At 60.3% G+C, this 18,849-nt stretch overlaps 2 protein-coding genes across 5 annotated transcripts in view; one reads left to right on the top strand and one right to left on the bottom strand.

Annotated features, from left to right (window-relative positions):
- Nucleotides 1-11,281, top strand: part of GPSM1 (G protein signaling modulator 1) — a 69,072-nt gene extending 57,791 nt beyond the window's left edge. For 3 of the 4 annotated variants that reach the window (XM_061352427.1, XM_061352428.1, XM_061352429.1), the window contains 3 exons: nt 8,461-8,620; nt 10,469-10,677; nt 10,959-11,281. In XM_061352427.1, the coding sequence (XP_061208411.1) occupies nt 8,461-8,620; nt 10,469-10,677; nt 10,959-11,144 (555 nt within the window). In that variant the 3' untranslated portion in view covers nt 11,145-11,281. Of the gene's footprint in view, nt 1-3,492; nt 3,615-8,460; nt 8,621-10,468; nt 10,678-10,958 lie in introns of those variants that run through there. The other variant, XM_061352430.1, reaches the window with a different exon arrangement.
- Nucleotides 11,282-16,721: 5,440 nt separating this feature from the next.
- On the bottom strand, nt 16,722-18,432 carry DNLZ (DNL-type zinc finger). Its single transcript, XM_061352418.1, has 3 exons — nt 18,194-18,432; nt 17,671-17,810; nt 16,722-16,996 (listed from the first exon to the last, which is right to left on the bottom strand). Exons 1-3 carry the CDS (start codon nt 18,398-18,400, stop codon nt 16,825-16,827), a joined length of 519 nt encoding a protein of 172 aa, XP_061208402.1. The 5' UTR covers nt 18,401-18,432; the 3' UTR covers nt 16,722-16,824.
- Nucleotides 18,433-18,849: the final 417 nt, after the last annotated feature.

Genomic DNA, 18,849 nt, shown 5'->3' with positions numbered 1-18,849 from the left:
AAGTGGGGAGCTGGTGGTGCGGTCTGCTGGATGTAGTAGGTGACTGGGAGTTGAGCACTACACATTAACCTTGGCCTCTGTGCTAATTAATCAAGAATATGGGTTATAGCCTTTAAAGCAATGGAGTTATTTCGGTTTAGCAAATTGCTGCTGCTCAGCTGAGACTCAACAGCTGAGCGTGGTCCTACTTCCACCCCCCTCCAACTGCAGAGCAAGTCACTGGGACGAGTTTCAGCTCCAGCCTCGTGCTTTGCTGCTGGCGTGTGGTGTAGTGCATGGCCAGGTACCGCAGCGCTGCAAGGGGAGCATCACTCACGCTCCAGGAGCTCGCTGCTTGCTGGCATTTGCCTGTAACCTGACTGGTTTTGAGCAAGCAGTTTGGGTTCACCCCCACTTTCAGTATTTAAAGGATTCTTCAGGTTTTTCAATGGGCCAAATTGACCTCTAGAGCTGCCCATCTTCTCCCCTAGAGTGCAGAGACTCCCCAGGAATGAGAGCGCTTCCAAGCTGTCTCCTTGGTTAGCAATTTAAGCTTCAGGGTGCTAGATCTGAGCTCGTGTGTTTCTATTAAATGGTGCCAGGGAAACCCAGCCTGGCGTGGTGAATGCTGTCAAAACCTAAGTGGAAAAGTTGCTACGTAAACTGCAGAGTATTGCTGGAGCTCTGAGGACTGTCTGAGCACGCTGACTAATATAGCACCTCCTAAAGAGACACCCGAAGTAATCCCATGGCGTGGATGCCCCGCTCTCAGCAGGGAGGGCTGCCCACCTGAGCTGGGATGCCAGGGTGGATGCACCTGGAGGAAAGCTGCATTAAGGAGGTGGTTGCTCAAAGCAGCCAAATCCAAGCAGGGCAGCACCCGCGCTGAGGCCCTGCGAGGAGCAGAGGTGTCAGGAGCACTGCAGACAGACACCCACATTGAACACCATGCTCCTCCCCAGCCGAAATCAAACCTGATCCTGTCACCGCTATGGATCCGAAGCCGTGGATTGAAGCCAGTGTGGCAGTGGGGCACGTTCCCAGCAGGTCAGCAGTTACTCTGGTAGGGAAGGAGGGAGCGTGGGTGAGTTATTTTGATTTTGTTTGAAACAATAAAGCCCGAGTTCTTTGGAATCCTCACAACAGAGCCAGCTTTTAGCCCCGGCGCTGATAGGGACGAGTGGGCGAGTTGTTTCAGGGGAAGAAAGGCTTTGGAAGCAGGCCAAGTGAGGGTGATAATTTGATGGTGGAAGGGAAGCGCGGGGCGCCCGTCCCGTGTGTGAGCAGGGTGTGCAGGGGCCGGGCAGGTCACAGAGCACACTGCTGGGTGCAGGGGTGCTAAGGGCACACTGGGGGCAGGCTCGCAGCTCACTGGTGTGAGCACAGGAATCTGAAGCTGCAGGTGGTGTCTGCGGATCATGGGTGTCTCATTCATTCTCCTTTGCTGCATCCTAAACCCAGATGCAGAACGTCAGCTTCTCCTGCTGTTCCAAGCACCAGCCTCCTGTGTGGGCTCTGCTGTTCTAGCCTCTGCATTTGTAACATGTTCTGCATTTCACCCTCAATGCCTGCCTCAGGTGTCCCCTCTCACAGCTGTCCTAAGTCAACTCAGCTCTCCACATACGGGGCACAGGCTCAGTTCTGGTTCATTGAATCCCAGACTGGGTTGGGATGGAAGGGACCTTAAAGCTCCTCCAGCTCCAGCCCCTGCCACGGGCAGGGACCCCTTCCACTGGAGCAGCTTGCTCCAAGCCCCTGTGTCCAACCTGGCCTTGAGCACTGCCAGGGATGGGGCAGCCACAGCTTCTCTGGGCACCCTGTGCCAGCGCCTCAGCACCCTCACAGGGAAGAGCTTCTGCCTAAGAGCTCAGCTCAGTCTCCCCTCGGGCAGGTTCAAGCCATTCCCCTTGGCCTGTCCCTACAGGCCCTTGTCTCAAGCCCCTCTCCAGGTTCCCTGCAGCCCCTTTAGGCACTGGAGCTGCTCTAAGGTCTCCCCTTCAGGAGCCTTCTCTTCTCCAGGCTGCCCCAGCCCGGCTCTCAGCCTGGCTCCAAAGCAGAGATGCTTGAAAAGAGCTAAATTGAAGTTTAGTATGTGAGCTCCCTAGGCAGCAGCTTAGTTTGAGGCCAATTCCCTTCCATAGCCTGGGGCACCAGAACAAAATAGGTGCAGAGTAATTGCCTTTTGCCTGCTCTGTCCTGATACTGGGACTCTGCAAGGTCGTGTGTGATGGAGGCTTGGCCTCTTCTCTGGCACAGAACAGATGGGGCTGCCCCACAGGACAGATCCTGGCCGGCATCACCGGTGCTCCGGGGGGTCCACCTTGCATTGCCCTGCGGTTCTGCCCCTGTCTCATCAGCACAGGGTGTTTCAGCACTTGTTGCTCAGAGCTTGTTTGCCCTGAGCTCAGCCTCAGGTCTCCCCATCAGCCAGATCAGCCTCGTGAGCACTGATGGATCCCCACTTCCTGACCCTGGCTGCCCCAGCCCTGCTGCTCTCCTTCTCCAGAGGTTTTGTGCATCCATGATGCCCTGCCCTTGTGTCCAGGCCTGGTGGGAAGTCCAGTGAAGCTTTGCAGCCCCTCCTGGGGATAGGAGGGATTTAGAGGCTGAGACCGAGTCTCAGGCTCTACACAGGCTCTGTGTTTCTATGTGACTCCCGGCTCACTGGCATGGGAAGGCACAGGCAGTCCCCAAGAGCTGCATTGCTTCAGGGAGGGAAATTTCCTACTTTTGCAATGAAAAATGGGATTGAAGTGTAAGGGAACAGCATGGACAGAGCAGGGGGTGCAGCGGGGCTGGGTCCCTGCTTTGCCACTGCCCTGCCAGGTGGCCTTTGGCTGCTGCTTCTCTTCCCGGTGACCCATTTCATGTCAGAAACTCACATTTCACACAGGGGCGGCAGGAACAGCTCTGTGGCTGGCATGGAGCATTCCCATCTTTCTGTGTTTAAAACCTTGTTGCAATTAGAAATTCCCCTCTGTTAAACAGAGGTATGTTTGAATTAAGAGATGCTTATGGCTGAGCATCTTTGGCTCTTGCAATAGGACCCAAAAAAAATCACGTATCTAATAATATGAGGAGCAGGAGGACTATCAGGAGTTAAAAATGGTCCTTTGGTATTTTGGTGCTTTAAATCCGAGTGGTCCTATTGTGTCTGTTTGTGCAGAGGGCTTTTGCTGTGTGCTGCGTGTGCCTGTGGAGCTGAATGTGTTTGCAGATGTAGTTAAGGAAAATTGATCCCGGTCTATTTTTAAGGTTCAGTGTGTGTGGTGGGTAGGAGGTGAGGAGGTGGAAGGAAAGCTAAATATTCACGTAGCTGCGCTCTGTGTTCGAGAGCATCATCGAGTACCGCGGGCAGCGAGGTGAGCGCGGGGAGCTGCGCTGGAGCCCAGCCTGGAGCAGGGCACGGAGGCAGCGGCAGGAGCGGGGCTGTCGCTTTAAGCTGCCTCCCGCAGCCGGCGGGGTCACCGGGGCTGGCGGCGCTCCCCGCATAAATCCCAGCGCCGGGCGGAGCGGCGGCTCCGGAGCATCCGAGCGGCAGCAGCGGAGCGCCAGGCTCTGCCCTGCGAGCTGCGGGCATCCTGGCCCACGGACGGGTGAAAGGGGAGCCCGGGGAGGAGCTGGCTGCCGGCTCGGTGAGTGGTGCTCGGGGTGGTTCGGGTTTCCCTCCATCCTCTGCAATGGGAGCATACACCGGGGGTACAAGGAGGAGATGGAGGGAGGTTTACTCAGGCCAGGGCTCGGTACCGCCTGTGTGTGCTGGGGGGGTAAGTTTTCAGTAGCTTCATTTTGAACTTGTATTGTTGATATTTTGTGAACTTTGTGGGGAGTGGATGCCAGCAGGGCACAGGCTCGGGGGCTGCTGATGTCCGGTAGCACAGCGTGGTCAGTGTGGATGGAGAGTGGCTCCCTGTGCCCGGCCGTGCTCCCTGGGGGAGGCTGGGGTGTCCGGCCCTGCCTTTTGGAGGACCTAAGGATTGGCGGTGCTGTCCTTAGCAAAGGCTGGACGAGCCTCAGAGCTTTGCTGGCTCTGAAGGTGATGGTCTCAGCAAGGAAGGGAGACTCCAGCCCGGGTGTTGATGGTCAGGGATCGGGAGAGCCCCGCTCCCGAGCCCAGTGTTGGTGCCCCAGACGCTTCAGCTCCCGGTAGAACAAGCTGCAGCTTTTGGCCAGGGATTTGCTTCCGTTCCCCTCTTGCAGCCCCTCTGTGCCTCCTGGAGCCTCTCTGCAAACCTCCCCCCGGTGCCTTTCCCAGGTGAAGCCGTGAGCTGGGGATGCACCTGCGAGGTGAGGGCTGGGGGCTGTGGCCATGCTGGTGGTGCTGGTCCCGCAGCGGGTTCCCCTGGGGTGAGGGCTTGGGGTAACGCAGGGATACAGAGCCACGGGCAGGGGACAAGCAGGGAGCGGAGCAGTCTGGGATGAAGCGCTCCCAGCACCACCACAGCCCCACTCCTGCCTGGTGGTTTTGATGTCAGCTGCCTTGAAAAGAGGGGAGGTGAGCAGTTGTGATGTGTCTGGTTTATAGAGGGAGAGGCAGGTGAGGTGTGTAGATGTGCTGGGATGGATATCTGCCAGCCTGGGCAGACAAGCACCTGCTAGAACAAGGGGCACTTTCTCCAAGCACTGTCCATGGTTGAGAGCTTGCTCCTGGAGACCTGGTCCTGTCCCAGCTCTGCCGCTGTGGGACCTGCTCAAGTCACTGCATCCCCAGGTTGTCTCCTCCCTGCAATAAGGGGAGGAGGAGGAATCCTGGTGGACACGTTGAAAAGCCAAGGTTTAAATGCCCCTCCCTCTTGGAGGGGGTGAGGGTAAGGGCTGCTGTGTTATCCAGGAGCCTGCTGCTGCCCTCACCTTGTCCCTGACCCGCACACGCACACCAGAGCATCACTGCCTTCGAGCAGCAGCTCCTGAGCTGGGTCTGCTGTGCCAGCCCCACCGGGCTCCATCGCCGCCGGGCACCGGGTCCTGCTCACAGGTAGGGCAGCGCCGTCCCCTCGGAAGGATGGGCAAAGCTGGGGAGAAACCTTTGATCTTGACAGCTCTTTGCTGCTGTACTGGGGCAGGAGGGAGAGGAGGGGGACCAAAGGCAGCCCAGCGCCCCATGGGGACACCAGCTGTGAGGGGGGCAGCTGGTCTGTCAGAGGAGCAAGGTTTGGTCCTCATGAGAGCATCTGCAGTTTGGTTCGGTGGTGAAGCGCCCTTGGAAGGGGATGCTTCACCCATCCATGGTACATCAGGTGCTTGTGGCAGTGGCAGGAACCGCTGGGGGATGCGCGTGGCTCTGCCAGGGCAGAAATCCTCTGCCATGGTCCCTGGGGACCTCTGAGCCCTCCCAGGGCACCCTGGAGCGTGCTGCTGTGTGGCTGTGGTCGGACGGGCTTTCGGTGGGGCTCAGCAGTGGCCGAGCAAGCTGCATCCCACCCCGGCCGGTGCCGCATCCCACCCCGGCCGGTGCCGCATCCCACCCCTGCCGGTGCCGCATCCCACCCCTGCCGGTGCCGCATCCCACCCCTGCCGGTGCCGCATCCCACCCCGGCCGGTGCCGCATCCCACCCCGGCCGGTGCCGCATCCCACCCCGGCCGGTGCCGCATCCCACCCCGGCCGGTGCCGCATCCCACCCCGGCCGGTGCCACATCCCCGGCTCCCCGGGATGATTTTAAACCCAGGAGCGCAGCAGGAAGCTGTGGGAGAAGCCACCATTGCCAGAGCTGCTCATTGAGGGCACTGCAAACAGCAGGAGCTGGTGTGCAGGGGGGAGCACAGCTGGGGCCGGCGGTGGGTACGGGCTCCTTGGGTGCCAAAGGGAGACTGGGGACAGGGAGCAGAGAGCCCAGGCTGCGGTGCCAGGGCATTGCCCTGCTCCACCAGGGACTGACCCTGTGTGTGTGTGGGGCTGGGCACGAGGGTCCTCCTCATCTGCCTGCACAGGGCCCTTGGGACCCCAGGCATGGGAGCACCATGTGAGATGAGCATGGAAATAATGAGCACGTCCTCTGCTGATCCCAGGATGGGGCTCAGGAGCAGGAATGTGTCAGAGGAGCTCTGCTCTGCAGAGACCCCGGTGGGCAGCGGTGTCCAGGGTAGAAACCCTGTGGGGTCGTGGCTTCAGGTGTTAGCAACTGGGAAATGGTTCATTTCTGGCAATGAGGCCTTCAGCATTTGTTTAATGGTTTTCCTGAGCCCGAGTGAATGTGGCCCCCATCACCTCCTGCTTCTCGCTGCCTTCCCAACAGCCCAGGGGTGTTTTATACACCCCAAATCCATCCTGTCAGGTTGAGAAGTCTGCTCACCCACCGCAGGTAAATGCCTGCAAAAGCCTGGCCGCCTGTTTCAGGAGCACAGTCCTGCTCCCAGGCTGTCCTTAGCCAGGTTGCTCAGCATTCCAGTGAGCCAGCAGTGTCCAGGTGGGAAAAGGGATCGAGCTCTGATCCCCACGTGGGGCACTGCCTGTCCCTGGCCTGCCTGCGGGCAGGGAGCAGGAGCAGCAGCTCCGCACTTGTTGCACACAGGGAGAGGTGCGCGTGTGCCTGGGTCCCTCGGGGCTGTTTTGCCTCTTTGCCCATGGTGGAGGTCGCCTGAGCAGAGGCTGGTGACACAATGGGGCAGTTGTGGTGCTAGAGGCAGAGGATGGGCGATGAGGCCAGGCAGGGGCACCAGCCGGGGGTGAGGAGTGGTCTCAGGGCTGCAAACCAAAGCAGCCGCTCAGGAGCCGTGCAGGGCTCTGGGTCCGGGCCCATGGTGGCCGGTGGCTGTGTCTGTGCTGTTGCTCAGCCCCGTTAGGGGATGCCCTGGCTCTCGGGAAGCCTCTGGACCATCCTGGACGTGCCAAGCACTGGGCAAGCACAGCTCGGTAGCAGATGGTGGGCTCCAGGGTGTGACTGCGCATCCATCTGCCCTCCCAGCTCCTTCCTCGGGGCTAGGAGCAGGCTGAGGGCAGGGAGCCGAGTGCCCGTGTCTGTCACATCAGGGCATTTTCATTAGAGAGGGGCAGGCCTGGGGCACGCTGCGGATGGGGGAGCAGCACCCATGTCCTGAGCTGGCCCCAACCTGCTGCTCCCATGGGTGCTGCAGCACCAGGAGGCACCGGGAGCGCAGCAGCCCCATCCCACCCGTCCGGCTCAGAGCATCCTGCTCCTCCGAGCAGGGATCCTGGTGCCTGGAATCGCCGTGTCCTGGGGGGGAAGCCCTGAGCCGGGGGCTGTGACCGAGGCGGCGGCTCCGTGCAGGGCAGACCCTCCCCAGGGAGCAGGGGCTGCTCTGCTTTACTCGGTGCGGTGCGGGGAAGCGGGAGGAGGCTCGGTGTGAATGAGCCTGGAATGTGGGTCACGGAGCTGGGGTAGGTGCGGTGCAGCGAGCTCAAGCGGGCTGTGGTTTGCAAGGCGCAGCTGTTGGTGGGTCTGAGGGTCTGAGCAGCCGCTCGGCACACGGGAGAGGTGAGAGGGGCTTTTCCCCTCCCTGAGCAGCTCCCACATCGCTCGTGTTCCTCTCTGGCCCGCTGCTAATTTTGACGCTGCCCTAAATAGAAGCTGAGTGCATCTCATCTGCTCCGCTTTGCATACAGGAAAACTGGTTTCCTTCATTTACTGAACCAACCTGTGGCTTTAACCCGCTCGGCTCGGGGCCCGCCCCACTGCAGACCTCCCTCGAGGGCCTCGGTGTACCCCTGCTCTTTGCTGGGGATGGCACCGGCACCGTTCCTGGTGGGGTTGGGAGGGCTCCCGTGGAGCTGGGCAAGGGGCTTCACCTATGAACAGCCAAGGGGATCCCTGCTGAGGGGTCTGGTGCTCGGGGCCGGCTCTCCATGGGGATGCTGCTCCCCAGGAGGGACCCAGGGCCCCTTCCCAGACTGGCCACCCCCAGCCCCACGCTGCAGGAGAGCTGAGCACAGGGAGGCCCAAACGAGGAGGTTCTGGTTGGTTGCTGCTGGGGATCCCCTGCAGCACCCGGTGGGAGCAGCCCAGCACACGGGGACGCACCCTGAGCCCGGCAGGTGCCCTCTTGTCGCTGTTGGTTTCCCATCCTGCTGGGAGTGGCTCCTTGGGAAGATCGCCCTTCGGGTGCCCTGTGCTCTGGGAGCGCTCTCCCCAGGACACAGCTCAGCGCTTCCCAAAGAGCCCCTCTGAGCCCGATGTCAATAAACCCCCATTGGGCACCGGGTGCTGGGGCTCTGCCCGAGCCCTGTGACTCTGCGGTGGCTGGGGCTCGGTGCCTGTCGGGGGCTGCGGACCCGGGGGAAGCTCTGGGGGTGCAGTGGCCTGGAGAGGTTGAATGGAGGCAGGAGCTGGGCTGTGCCCAGTGAGGGGAAGGGAGAGCTTGTTCCGGGCAGCGGCGGGCTTCAGGCTTGGCGAGCGCGGGACAAAGGCACCGGCCGGGAGCCACCTCGGACCAGAGCTGGAACGGGGCTGGCGCCAGACGGAGCCATTGGGCACCGGGAGCTGTCTGGGCTGTTCTGACTCCCTCCTCCTCTGCTGCCTCCCCAGAAGATCAACCGGAGCCCTTCGGAGGAGGAATGCTTCTTTGACCTGTTGAGCAAGTTCCAGAGCAACCGGATGGACGACCAGCGCTGCCCGCTGGAGGAATGCCCATCGGAGGCTGCAGAGGCCGCGGCCACACCGGTCCCTGCCCTGGGAGAGCGGATCTGTGAGTACCAGGTGTTTGCTACGGGAGTGATGCTGCTCCCCTGGCCCGGCCCGGCCCGGCCCGGCCGCTGTGGTTTCAGTGGCAATCTTGTGATGTTCTTCCCCAAGCCTCAGCTCTCTGAACTGAGCAGCCCTTTGGCAATCCCCAGCCTTATTTAAGGACCGAAAAAACATTCTTATGTTAATGGTTGCTGAGGGAAAGGCTGGAGAATGCGAGCTGAGGCTTGGGGAGTAAGAGGTGCAAAATACACTTGGATTTCCTCAGTATGGACCTTTAGAAGGTGTCGCCGTCGGAACACAGCGAGGCTGGCACAAGGACCTGGGCCTCTGCCAGCATCTCCAGGAGGAAGGTGCTGATGCTCAGTGCTGAAGGAGCCTTGTAAGAGCCCGGGGAGCTGGGGCCCGCGGGGCTGGCGCAGGGTTCCCCCACAGCTTCAAGGGCTGCCAGGTTTCCTCGTGGGGTTGCCATGGAGGAAAAGGTCTGGAGTTTGTGCAGCTCTTGGTGATGGGGGCTCTGTAAGAACAGAGGGGCCAGAGCGATGCAGCAGGCAGCCCGCTCCCCATAGCAAGAACAGGGATAAATGGAGGCAGTGTCTGGCGAGTGGATGGGACAGGAAAGGCAGCCCCGGGCTGGGTCTGTGCTTCGGGTTTGTGTCTTCCTTACAATGCGGTGTTGAGGACCTTTGCTTAAACAGAAAATGGTTCAAACGTGCAGGGTCACGCTCAGAGCCCTCCTTAGAGCCCGTGGGTTCATTTAGCAGCTTCATAATGAGCACTGAGTAGGGACAGGGCAGGAGAGCCCGACACCCCTCGAGTGCAGCAGGACCTGCGGCCAGAGGCTGCTCTGGGAGCGGTGCTGAGCAGGGGCCGGGTGGCAGCGCGGGGCTGGGAGGGGAGAAGGGTTCTGTCCCCTAAACTGAGGGTGTAAATGAGCAGCGCGGTTCTGGAGCCATTTCTGATGCAGGAGCGCGTTTGGAGAGGGCACCTCAGGGGGCTCAGTTTGAAACGTGGAGCTCTCCACAGAACGCACCAGCAGGCACAGGCTGGGCTCAGCTCTGGTTTGGTCTCAGCCTTTCGGACACATTGAAGGTTTCTGTGTGAGCTGAAGGGGAAGAAACTCATCTGTGGGTCAGTGCTGAGGGGTTTGTGCATTGCTGGGGCTCTGGGAGGATCCCGCTGTGCCAGGAGCACGCTCCCCTCGTGTGCTCTGTGCTCAGTGGGACAGGGCTCTCGTGGCTCTCCTGTGCTTGTCCTGCCCCGAGCACAGGGGCTGTTGTTTGGGAGCTGCCAGGGGCCAAGAGGCTCCTTCCATTGAGCGCTGCCCACGAGGCGTTCCCAGGACTCGCTTTGCCCAGGTCCTGGCCCAGATTCTGTGTTTGAAGCCCTCCCTTTGTCACTGCCCCGGGCAAGCCCCTGGTGCTTGGTGAAGAGCCCCCTTTGTGCTCACCCTTTGTGCGGGGCAGCTCTGGGGCTGCAGCCTAAGGGAAAGGGAGCGCGTGGTTGCGGGATGGGGCAGGGGGGTTTGCTCCCCATAACGCTCGTGCTTTGAGGCGGGCACTGGGATTGCTCCCGCTCCCCTGTGCAGGGCGGAATGGTCCCCATGGTCATGCGGGAAGGCAGCGTCCTGCCTGGCTCAGCCCCTGCCTGGCTCTGCCCCTGCCCGGCTCTGCCCCTGCCCAGCTCAGCCCCTGCCTGGCTCTGCCCCTGCCCAGCTCAGCCCCTGCCTGGCTCTGCCCCTGCCCGGCTCAGCCCCTGCCCCTTAGCTGGGGTGGTTGGGCAGCGGTTTGATGGGGAGGATTTGGGTGTCCTGCAGAGCCGTGACCCTGCCCTGTGCTCCTCTCCCCTCCAGCGCAGTCCTCCCTGATGGCATCTCCGCAGACGGAGGAGTTCTTTGACCTCATCGCCAGCTCCCAGAGCCGGCGCCTGGACGACCAACGCGCCAACGTGGGCAACCTGCCGGGCCTGCGGATAACGCAGAACAACCTGGGGCACCTGCGCGTGGAGGGGGACGCCCAGGAGCCCGGGGACGAGTTCTTCAACATGCTCATCAAGTGCCAGGTACAGGGGAGACGGTCCCGGCATCGAGGGGGGAACCCTTGACCCCCCACCCTGTGCACCCGGGCAGGGCCTGGCGATGCCTCCAGGCCCTTCTCTTTCCCGTCCTGAGGGCTGTGCTCGGTCACTGCTCTACAAGGGGGCTGTGGCCGCAGACCCCCCTCTGCGCGGTGCCCTCTTCCCCGATGCTGGAGCCAGGAGCTCCGCATCCCCCGCCGGGAGCGCACGCTCCGGGCACCCGCTCCCCGCCAGCCCCGCTCCCTAACGCCCGCTCTCCCCCGCAGTCGGCCAGGATCGATGACCAGCGCTGCGCCCCCCCGGACTCCATCCCCCGCGGACCCACCATGCCCGATGAAGACTTCTTCAGCCTGATCCAGCGCGTGCAGGCCAAGCGCATGGATGAGCAGCGCGTGGATCTGGCCTTGGCACAGGAGGCAGCGGAGGAGCGGCAGCGCTCTGGTTCCAGCTAAGAGCTGGGCCTGGGCTTGGGGGGGCTGCTTTGGTTTCGTTTTGTTTCTCCTAAAGAAGCGTGGGTGGTTTCAAACCCAGGCTCCTGCACGGCCCCAGACTGTCCCGCAGCTGCAGCTCCAGCTCCAGCACTGCCCCGCCAGCTCCCGGAGGTGCTGCAAGAGGCCCAGTGGATGGGGGAGAGTTTTTAAACACGGGGTTTTATAGGACACATGGACACTGCAACACCGGGCACAGCACCAGGGAAGGCAGCGGGGTCCCAGGAACTTGTGCTGGCAGCCAAGGAGGAGCCCAGCACGGGGGGGTCGCTCCAGCCTCCATCCCTTTATTTCCACAACACTTTAATTTAATTGGGAAGGGAAGAGCACCTTTTCCCGTTTGAAGCCTTCGTGTCTTGCCTGCATCACGAACCGCTCCGGATTCTTCCCTGGAACATCTTGCTCAGCTTTGTTCCTTCCAGAGGAGGAAACAAGCCCAAGTGAGGGGCCACAAGAGTCCTTTTAATCCTCACCCCCCCTGCAGCAGCCTTGGTCACAGGTTTGCTGAGGACTCTGCGGTGAGCCCTGCGCCAGCCCCTCAGCCTCTGCTCCTCCTGCACCAGAGCCAGGCCCTGCTCACAGCACAGCCCGGAGGGAACTGCCCCTGGGCCTGGGAAGGGGCAGGAGGGCTCTGCCCAGCGGTTCAGGGCACACGGGGGCACCTCATTGCTGCTGGTGCCAGGGCCAGGAGGCTCACCCAGGACAGCCCCGTGTGCAGGTGAGTGTGCCCAGGGCAGCAGCCTGCACTCAGCAGTGACCTGCAGCCAGAGCCAGGGAAGCTGACCTCAGCAGAACCACCCCGTCCTCCCTCCGTGTCCCACCGCAGCCGGGATCACGGCCTCCTTCCCCCGGACCAGCACGGAGCCTCTCCTGGGCCCTGCGGAGCTTTTCTCCGGTTCTGACTCCCATGAATGGAGCCTCAGGAGAGCTCCAGGCTCTGGTGCTGGTGGGGAAGTCAGCTCCACCCCACACCCAGCTCCCAGTCTACACTCACTCACATTCCTCCCCCTTTCTGGACAGCTGCAGTGAGGAGGGGAGCAGGGACCTTCAGGACGTGGAGCATTGTCTCTTCTCTTCACCACCTTGGACTTCAGCAGCTCCACCACTGAGTTCTGCTCCTGCAGAGAACAAATCAGCACTGGATTTGCAGTGCGGTTGATGGAGACGTCTCCCAGCAGCAGCAGGAACTCCAGCCCAGAGAGGCACTCACCGGCCTGCACTGACCACGGGGCTGCTGCAGGGAGCTCGGAGCAGGGCCGGGGCTGGGTCTGAGGACTCTGAGTACACTGACCCCACCACCACCACCACCACTGCCACCACCACCACGACGTGGCCCGGCTGCAGCAGGGGCTGAGCAGCTCCCAGCCAGGCGCTGGCCTGGAACTGCCCACGAGGCTTCCCGAGGTGTTGATTATTTGCCATAGACTTGAATGTATGAGCTTATTTATTTTTTACCTGTGCATTTGCTAATGTCATTTTAATGGGGAATTTCAACCCCCAGGTACTTCCTTTTTTTTTCTAAAGAACAATCTGCCAAATGAATTAATATATTAGAAATGAATAAAGCTCCAGGGGAGGGGTTGTGCTTAATAAATATTTGTGTCGAAGCTTCAAGGAGCAAGTTCCTTTTCATCATTTCTGGGCCTGCAGGCAGGGAACGGGGCTGGGGGGGGGGGTGGTGCTCTCACCATGGGGAAGGGCTAAGAAAAGGGTGCAAGCCCCCACCTGCACATCCCTTATGTGGAGATCCCAGGGGTCTCTGAGGGAGCCTCTTCCCTGCCCGGCTGCAGAGAGAACACACAAAGCCCTGAGCATTCCCTGCCCAGAGCAATGGCCCAAGCCCAGGGGTCACCAGGACAACAGGGGCAGACCAAGCAGCCCCGGCCTTCCTTGGGCAGCTTGAGCCCTCCAGGCTCTAGGAATGCGGCCGAGCTTCTCCCTTCAGGCTCAGCTCTGCCTCGGTGCCTGTGTCTTGTTTCCCCAGGGCAGCTCCCAAGGAAAGGGGCAGTGAGTGCTCTGCAAAGCCCTTAGCAAAGGTACTCACAGAGCAGCAGCATGAGCTCCATCACAGTGCAGGGAGCAGGTCCTTGGGATTCGCCATGGAGCGGGTCCGGGAGCAGCAGGTTTTGGATCCTGAGCCCTGTGGGGATAAATCCAAGTCCCAGCTGCGCTTCCCACACACGGTAACTGGTGCTGTCAAAGTCCTGACCAATGAAAAGCCAGCAGCTCCTCTCCTCAGGTGCCAGGACAGGAGCACCTCTGTGCTGGGAGTCTGTGTGTGAGCTGGGGACAGAACCACGTCCCCAGTGCACAGAGGACGGAGGCTGAGCATACCCAGAGCAAATCCTTGTGGGTGTCCCCCACCAGCCCTCCCCTCTCCCACACTGCCAAGGCACCCCCAGAGCTTGGGCCCACGCAGGGATGAGCTCTCCAGTGCTGACACCCCCTGAGAGATGTGGGACTGTTGGAGCCCACACAGCGCTAACAGGGCCTGGCTGGGGCTGCAGCTGTGGAGTGCGAGTTCCGCAGCGCAGGGTCCCTGGGGCAGGGCTGGAGGTGAAGAGGAGCTCAAACTCCAGCAGATTCCAGCAGAAAACAGCTCCTGCTCTCTGTACGCAGCTGTTCCCAGGCCCCACGGGGCTCTGGTGATGCACGGTTGATGTCAGGCCTGTGGGGGCTTTGCATTGCTCATCTGCCAAGTCACGTCAGGGCTGAGCCCCTGTGCTCACCTCAGCCCTCCCCAGAGCCTCGTGCTGCTGCTCGGGCCACCACTGAGCTCCATTGCACTGCAGGGGCTCAGCTGCAGGGCGCTGGCCCAGGGCACCCGGGCACTGTAAATTCCAGGCTGGAGCGGGACAGGTTCCGGCAGCTCCCCACAGGAACCCGCTGGGACCCTGCCTGCAGGACACAGCCAGGGGCCAGGTTAACTCCTGCCTGGCTCTGCAGGAAGCCCAGCCCAGGGGCCTGCACTACAGCAGGACCTGGAGGCCCAGAACTCGCCTAGATCAGAGCCTGTGCAGGCAGCACAACTAAGAGTGGTGATTCATTTCAGAGCCTCCAGCACCCCTCCTCACTGCACTGATGCTACAGAAGACACGTACCTGCCCCATGGCTCTCAGCGAGGCAGCAGATCCCTGGAGCAGCTCCCCCGTGGCTCCCGCAGCACAGCAAGCATGGCAGTTCATTGCTGCTGGCTCTGTGCAGGGCAGCAGGGAGCAGAGGGGGTTATGTCAGACAGCCCCTGATTGGGGGGGGTTGCAGCCCACCCCCCCAGTGTGGGCCTAGCACAGGCCTGCCCCTCTGCCCCACAGAGCCCCCATCGCACCCACCTTCACCAAACACCACTGCCTGCAGGGCCTGGGCCACACCACCAGTAACCACCAGTAGCGACAGACACAGGCCATCAGAGTCCCGCACTGACCTGACTGCCTCTGGGATCCGGCTGCATTGCAAAAGGCAGGAAGGTCTGCTCAGAGGCAGAAAACAAGAGGCAAAGGAGTTGGTATTTCACAGAAAAGCCCCCGTGGGCCAGGATTCAGGCTCCATCCCTTAGCAGCCAGTGAAATGCTTCCAGGAACCTGCAAACACCTCATGTGTGCTGCTCACCCTGTGGACGCCACTCTGTCCCCCTTGGTCACCTCTTTCCATGCCACAAAGACTCACCTGGTTGATTTCACCGTCAGTCACTCCCCTGCCCCTCAGCACCAGGCCTTCCTCTTGACTTACTCCCCTCTTGACACAGCTCCATGTCAGGAGAAAGGCTCCTCTTCTCACTGCTCCCTAAAGCCCGGCCTGCCAGGCTGCTCCGAACCAAAGCGAGCTCACCCGGAGCCTCTTCCAGACCAGAGCCACCTCCCCACGACACAAATCCCACTTCCAAAGGCAGCACAAAAGTGTTTTACCTGCAATCTGTGAGCCCCAAATCCTTCTGTGTCCTATGCAAACTGCAGCCCTCACCCCTCCAGCTGAAAGCCCATGAGCAGCAGTGTTAAACAGCAAAACTTATCCCCACCTTTCCAAATTAGGGGCACAGGAACAGGTCAGAAAGGTAAAGGAAAGCAACATAAAAGGGTCAGGTTGTAAATTAAGTGTCTCCAAGGCAACCCTGCTCTGTGCCACCCAGCAAAGCATCAGCACAATGGAGGCACAATGCTGATCCTCAGGGAAAAGGGGATGAAACAACCCCCCTGCCAGCAGAGCAAACACACAGGGAGGGAGAGCCCAGCCCTGAGCCTCTGTTTGACTGACCCAGCCCCAAGCTGCTCCAGAGCTGTTTCACCAGGATCTGAGCACACACGGGTGGCTGACGGATGAAGATCCTGCCCCTCAGCGCTGCTTCATCCCCCTGAACTTCCACACAACGGGAACACAACTGATCCGTGGCTATAATGCAACACACATGAAATGAGCAGGAACACTTCAGATGAAGTAATCCCATTAACACCTGCAATGCCCTCACTGAATCCTTGGCTGATTAAGGACCACAAACACCTGGATGTGCTTGGCTGAAAGAAGGGGGTTTGTTCAGCCCAGAGACACAATGGCCAGGAGGGATTTTACTGCTTTTATAGCCTGCTGTTAACAAGGGCAGAGAGAACAGAGACAGGGTTTGGTGTCAGCCAAAACACAGGGGATTTCAGTTAGTGGTCAAATACCAGGAGTCCAAAGAGGCTGTGGATCTGTATCCTCAGAGGTGTTCAAGACAAGACCCTGAGCATCCTCTGCACAGGGGGCTGGCCTAGAAACCTCCAGAGGTCACTTCCAACCAGAATTACTCTTTGATTGCAAGTTTAAAACCACAAAAAGCAGCTCCTTCAAGTGCTTGATGCTAATGGGCCTCAAGAGCAGTTAAACTTCCATGCAGGCAGAGGAAGCAAAGCCCAGTGTGCTCACCACCTGCCTGATTCATCGCTACCTGAGTGCTACATGCTGCTCAGCTCCTACATGCTTCATTTATCCCAGCATTATTTTTTCTTCTAGCTGATGTGAACATGCAGCAGCGGTGTTAATAAGCTCAATAACTGTCAAGTAACTCTTGAGACAACTTTCTGGGTGCTCCACTTATCTCCAACGTGCTTCAAGAAACATTCATCTTGCCTTCACGCCCACCCTCCCCCTCAGCAGCACGGAATTGCATAACCCAGCACCGGGCCGCTCATCCCCGAGCAGAGCTCTGGAAGGGGAAAAGCAGCACCCAGCACTGATGTGAGGCTCCTGCGGGGTCAGTGTGGCCCTGCCGGCACACACAGGGTCAGGCCCATCTCCTCAGGTGGTACCAATTGGCTCTTCTGCTCATCAGCCCTGCAGCAGCACCTGGGCAAGGCCAGGAGCCATGGCTGAAGCCTCCAGCCCCAGCTGCACCTCCTTAGGCTAAAACAGCCAGACAAGAGGCTCCCTTCTCAGCAGAGAACAAAGCTCCTGCCTCTGCTGAAGCACCAAGGCTTGAGTGAAATCAGCAAAACAAGTACCAGGACAGACATCCAGACCCCATTTCTAAAACATCAGCTTGCCCAAAGGCAAAACTAGACCAGGCACACAATGAAGACAGACCAATCCCGCAGTTTATTAAACACAGACCACTGAAACCAAGGACTGGAGGTTAAGAGTCTCTCTTGCCATCAGCAGAGCACACAGGTCCCGTCTGTCACGTCTGCCCCTTGCTGCCGATCTTGGGGGGCGCTTCCCCACCTTCTCCCTCTGTGGGCTCCCCTCCGGACCCGGTCTCTGCCGAGCTCTCCAGGAGCAGCTCCAGGGCCTCCTCCCCAGCCACACGTCTCACCCGCTCCCCTTTGGCTGCCAGGATCTCCTCGATGTTCCTGAACAGCGATGTGAGAACCAACAGTGACTCCACAGCAAAGGCAGAGCACAGGACCGCTCTTTCACACTTCTCAGTGCATCACACATGAGCATCACCAGGATATGAAGTCTTTGGGAAGCAGAGCAAACCACCCAAACCTTCTGGGGCTGTTTCAATCCATCGGGATCAGTGATTTAACAATGACAGCTAAACAGAAATTCTTAAAGGCATCTCAGGGAATTACCACTGAAATCCAACAGGCTGCATGTCTGGAACATTTAGCCAGGGAAGCCTGGCAGTGATGTGATGAAGCCTGAGGAAGAACAGAGCTCCATACACAGTAATCCACCTACTGGCACCAATAAGGTGCCTGCGTACCACACAGCTGCTATTGCAGCTTTACACCGTGGCACTGGAGTTGGAACTGGATCTTTAAGTTCCTTTTCAACCCAAACCATTCTATCTGGCTCTTCAACAGTGATGGTGAACATTATGGGTGGCAGAACCCAGTTTGATCACAGAACCAAGAGATTACAGAAGCTGGTTTGAGAAACTGGCACAGAACTGAAGCACCCAACACCACCTCCGGTTTGCTCTGAACCACGTTTTGGAAGCACCAAACAAAGCAGGGGTCGGCTGAGGGATGCGGCAGGGTCCCGCAGCCCCTTCCCTTGCCAGACCCCGCACACCTACCGCTTCCCCTCCAGGTCCGAGAACCAGCCCAGGTTGTCGGCTATGACGTGGTGGTTGCCGCAGCCCGGGCACGTCACGATCACCACGCCGTTATGGTAGGCCAGCTTGGAAATGGTTTTGGCCGATCGGGTCTGGCAGACCTGCAAAGCAAAGAGAACGTGGCTGTGAGCACCGCAACGGGGCTCTTAGTGAGAAAAACTCTTTAGTTACTTCGTTAACAGGTTCCTTTCCCCCTCCCCGTTACCAGGCGGTTTATGTGTGACGATGCCGTGCAGCTTTGTGCTGACCTGTCCCGCACACATGGGCGATTCCTCCTCTGGAAATGCCGTTTACCTCGGCCCGCAGCGCCCGGCGCCGCCACGGCCTCTGACACACGGACCCGGCCCCTCAGATACAGACCCGAAGCCGCGCACACGGACCAAGCCCCTCACACACGCACCCGGCCCCGCACACACGGACCAAGCCCCTCACAGGCGGACCAGGCCCCTCACACACGGACCCGGCCCGGCCCGGCCCCGCCCACCTTGCAGGTGTACACCAGGCGGTAGTGCTTGGTCCTCTGCTGCCCTGGGCCGGTGGCGGTGCAGGCCGGGCGGTGGGGCGGGCGGTGGGGCACGCAGTGGGGCACGCAGTGGGGCAGCGGGCGGAGGGGCAGCGGCGCGGGCCATGGCCGCCATGGTGCGGCCGCGCGGCGCAAGACCCCGAGCAACGGCCGCGCCGCGCGCTGCATGGCGCTGGCGCAGGCGCGCGGAGGGGGCGGGCACTGAGGCGGTGGCGGCCATGATGGGTAATGGCGGCGGCCATGTTAGCTGCTGGCGGCGGCCATGTTGGCTAATGGCGGCGGCCATGGCGGGTGAGGGCAGGGGCTGAGTTGGGAGCAGTGCCCGTCAGAGGCTTCAACTAAAAGCGCGTCCCGGGCCCAGCGGGGCTGAGCCTGGGCTTTGGGCCCACAGAGAGTGCATCCTGGTTCCTTGTGCACCACACACATCTCCCACCACTGCAGTGGTAGGAGAGAGAGCACAGCATCACTAGGGTTGGAAGGGACACCCAGGGTGGGTTACAGGAGCGTGTCGGGGTGGGCTCACAACGCCTCCAGAGAGGGAAACGGACAAGGGGACCTCAGCCCTAAACCCCACTGTTACAGACATCAACATTCCACAGGTGTTCCTTTATCGGGGT

The sequence above is a fragment of the Neopsephotus bourkii genome, unplaced genomic scaffold (genome assembly GCF_033783945.1).
Source record: "Neopsephotus bourkii isolate Nb327-2 ecotype Australia unplaced genomic scaffold, CSIRO-AGI_Nbou_v1 NB_659, whole genome shotgun sequence".
NCBI classification, from domain to species: Eukaryota; Metazoa; Chordata; class Aves; order Psittaciformes; family Psittacidae; genus Neopsephotus; species Neopsephotus bourkii.
This window is presented reverse-complemented; position numbering and strand designations above follow the sequence as displayed.

Bases quoted from the DNA above. Each gene is read 5' to 3' on its own strand.
- DNLZ (XM_061352418.1), bottom strand. From the start codon at position 18,400: ATGCAGCGCGCGGCGCGGCCGTTGCTCGGGGTCTTGCGCCGCGCGGCC. The intron at 17,811-18,193 runs GTGGGCGGGGCC...TTTGCTTTGCAG, and splicing joins GCCTGGTGTACACCTGCAAG to GTCTGCCAGACCCGATCGGC. The intron at 16,997-17,670 runs GTAGGTGTGCGG...ATCGCTGTTCAG, and splicing joins TCGGACCTGGAGGGGAAGCG to GAACATCGAGGAGATCCTGG.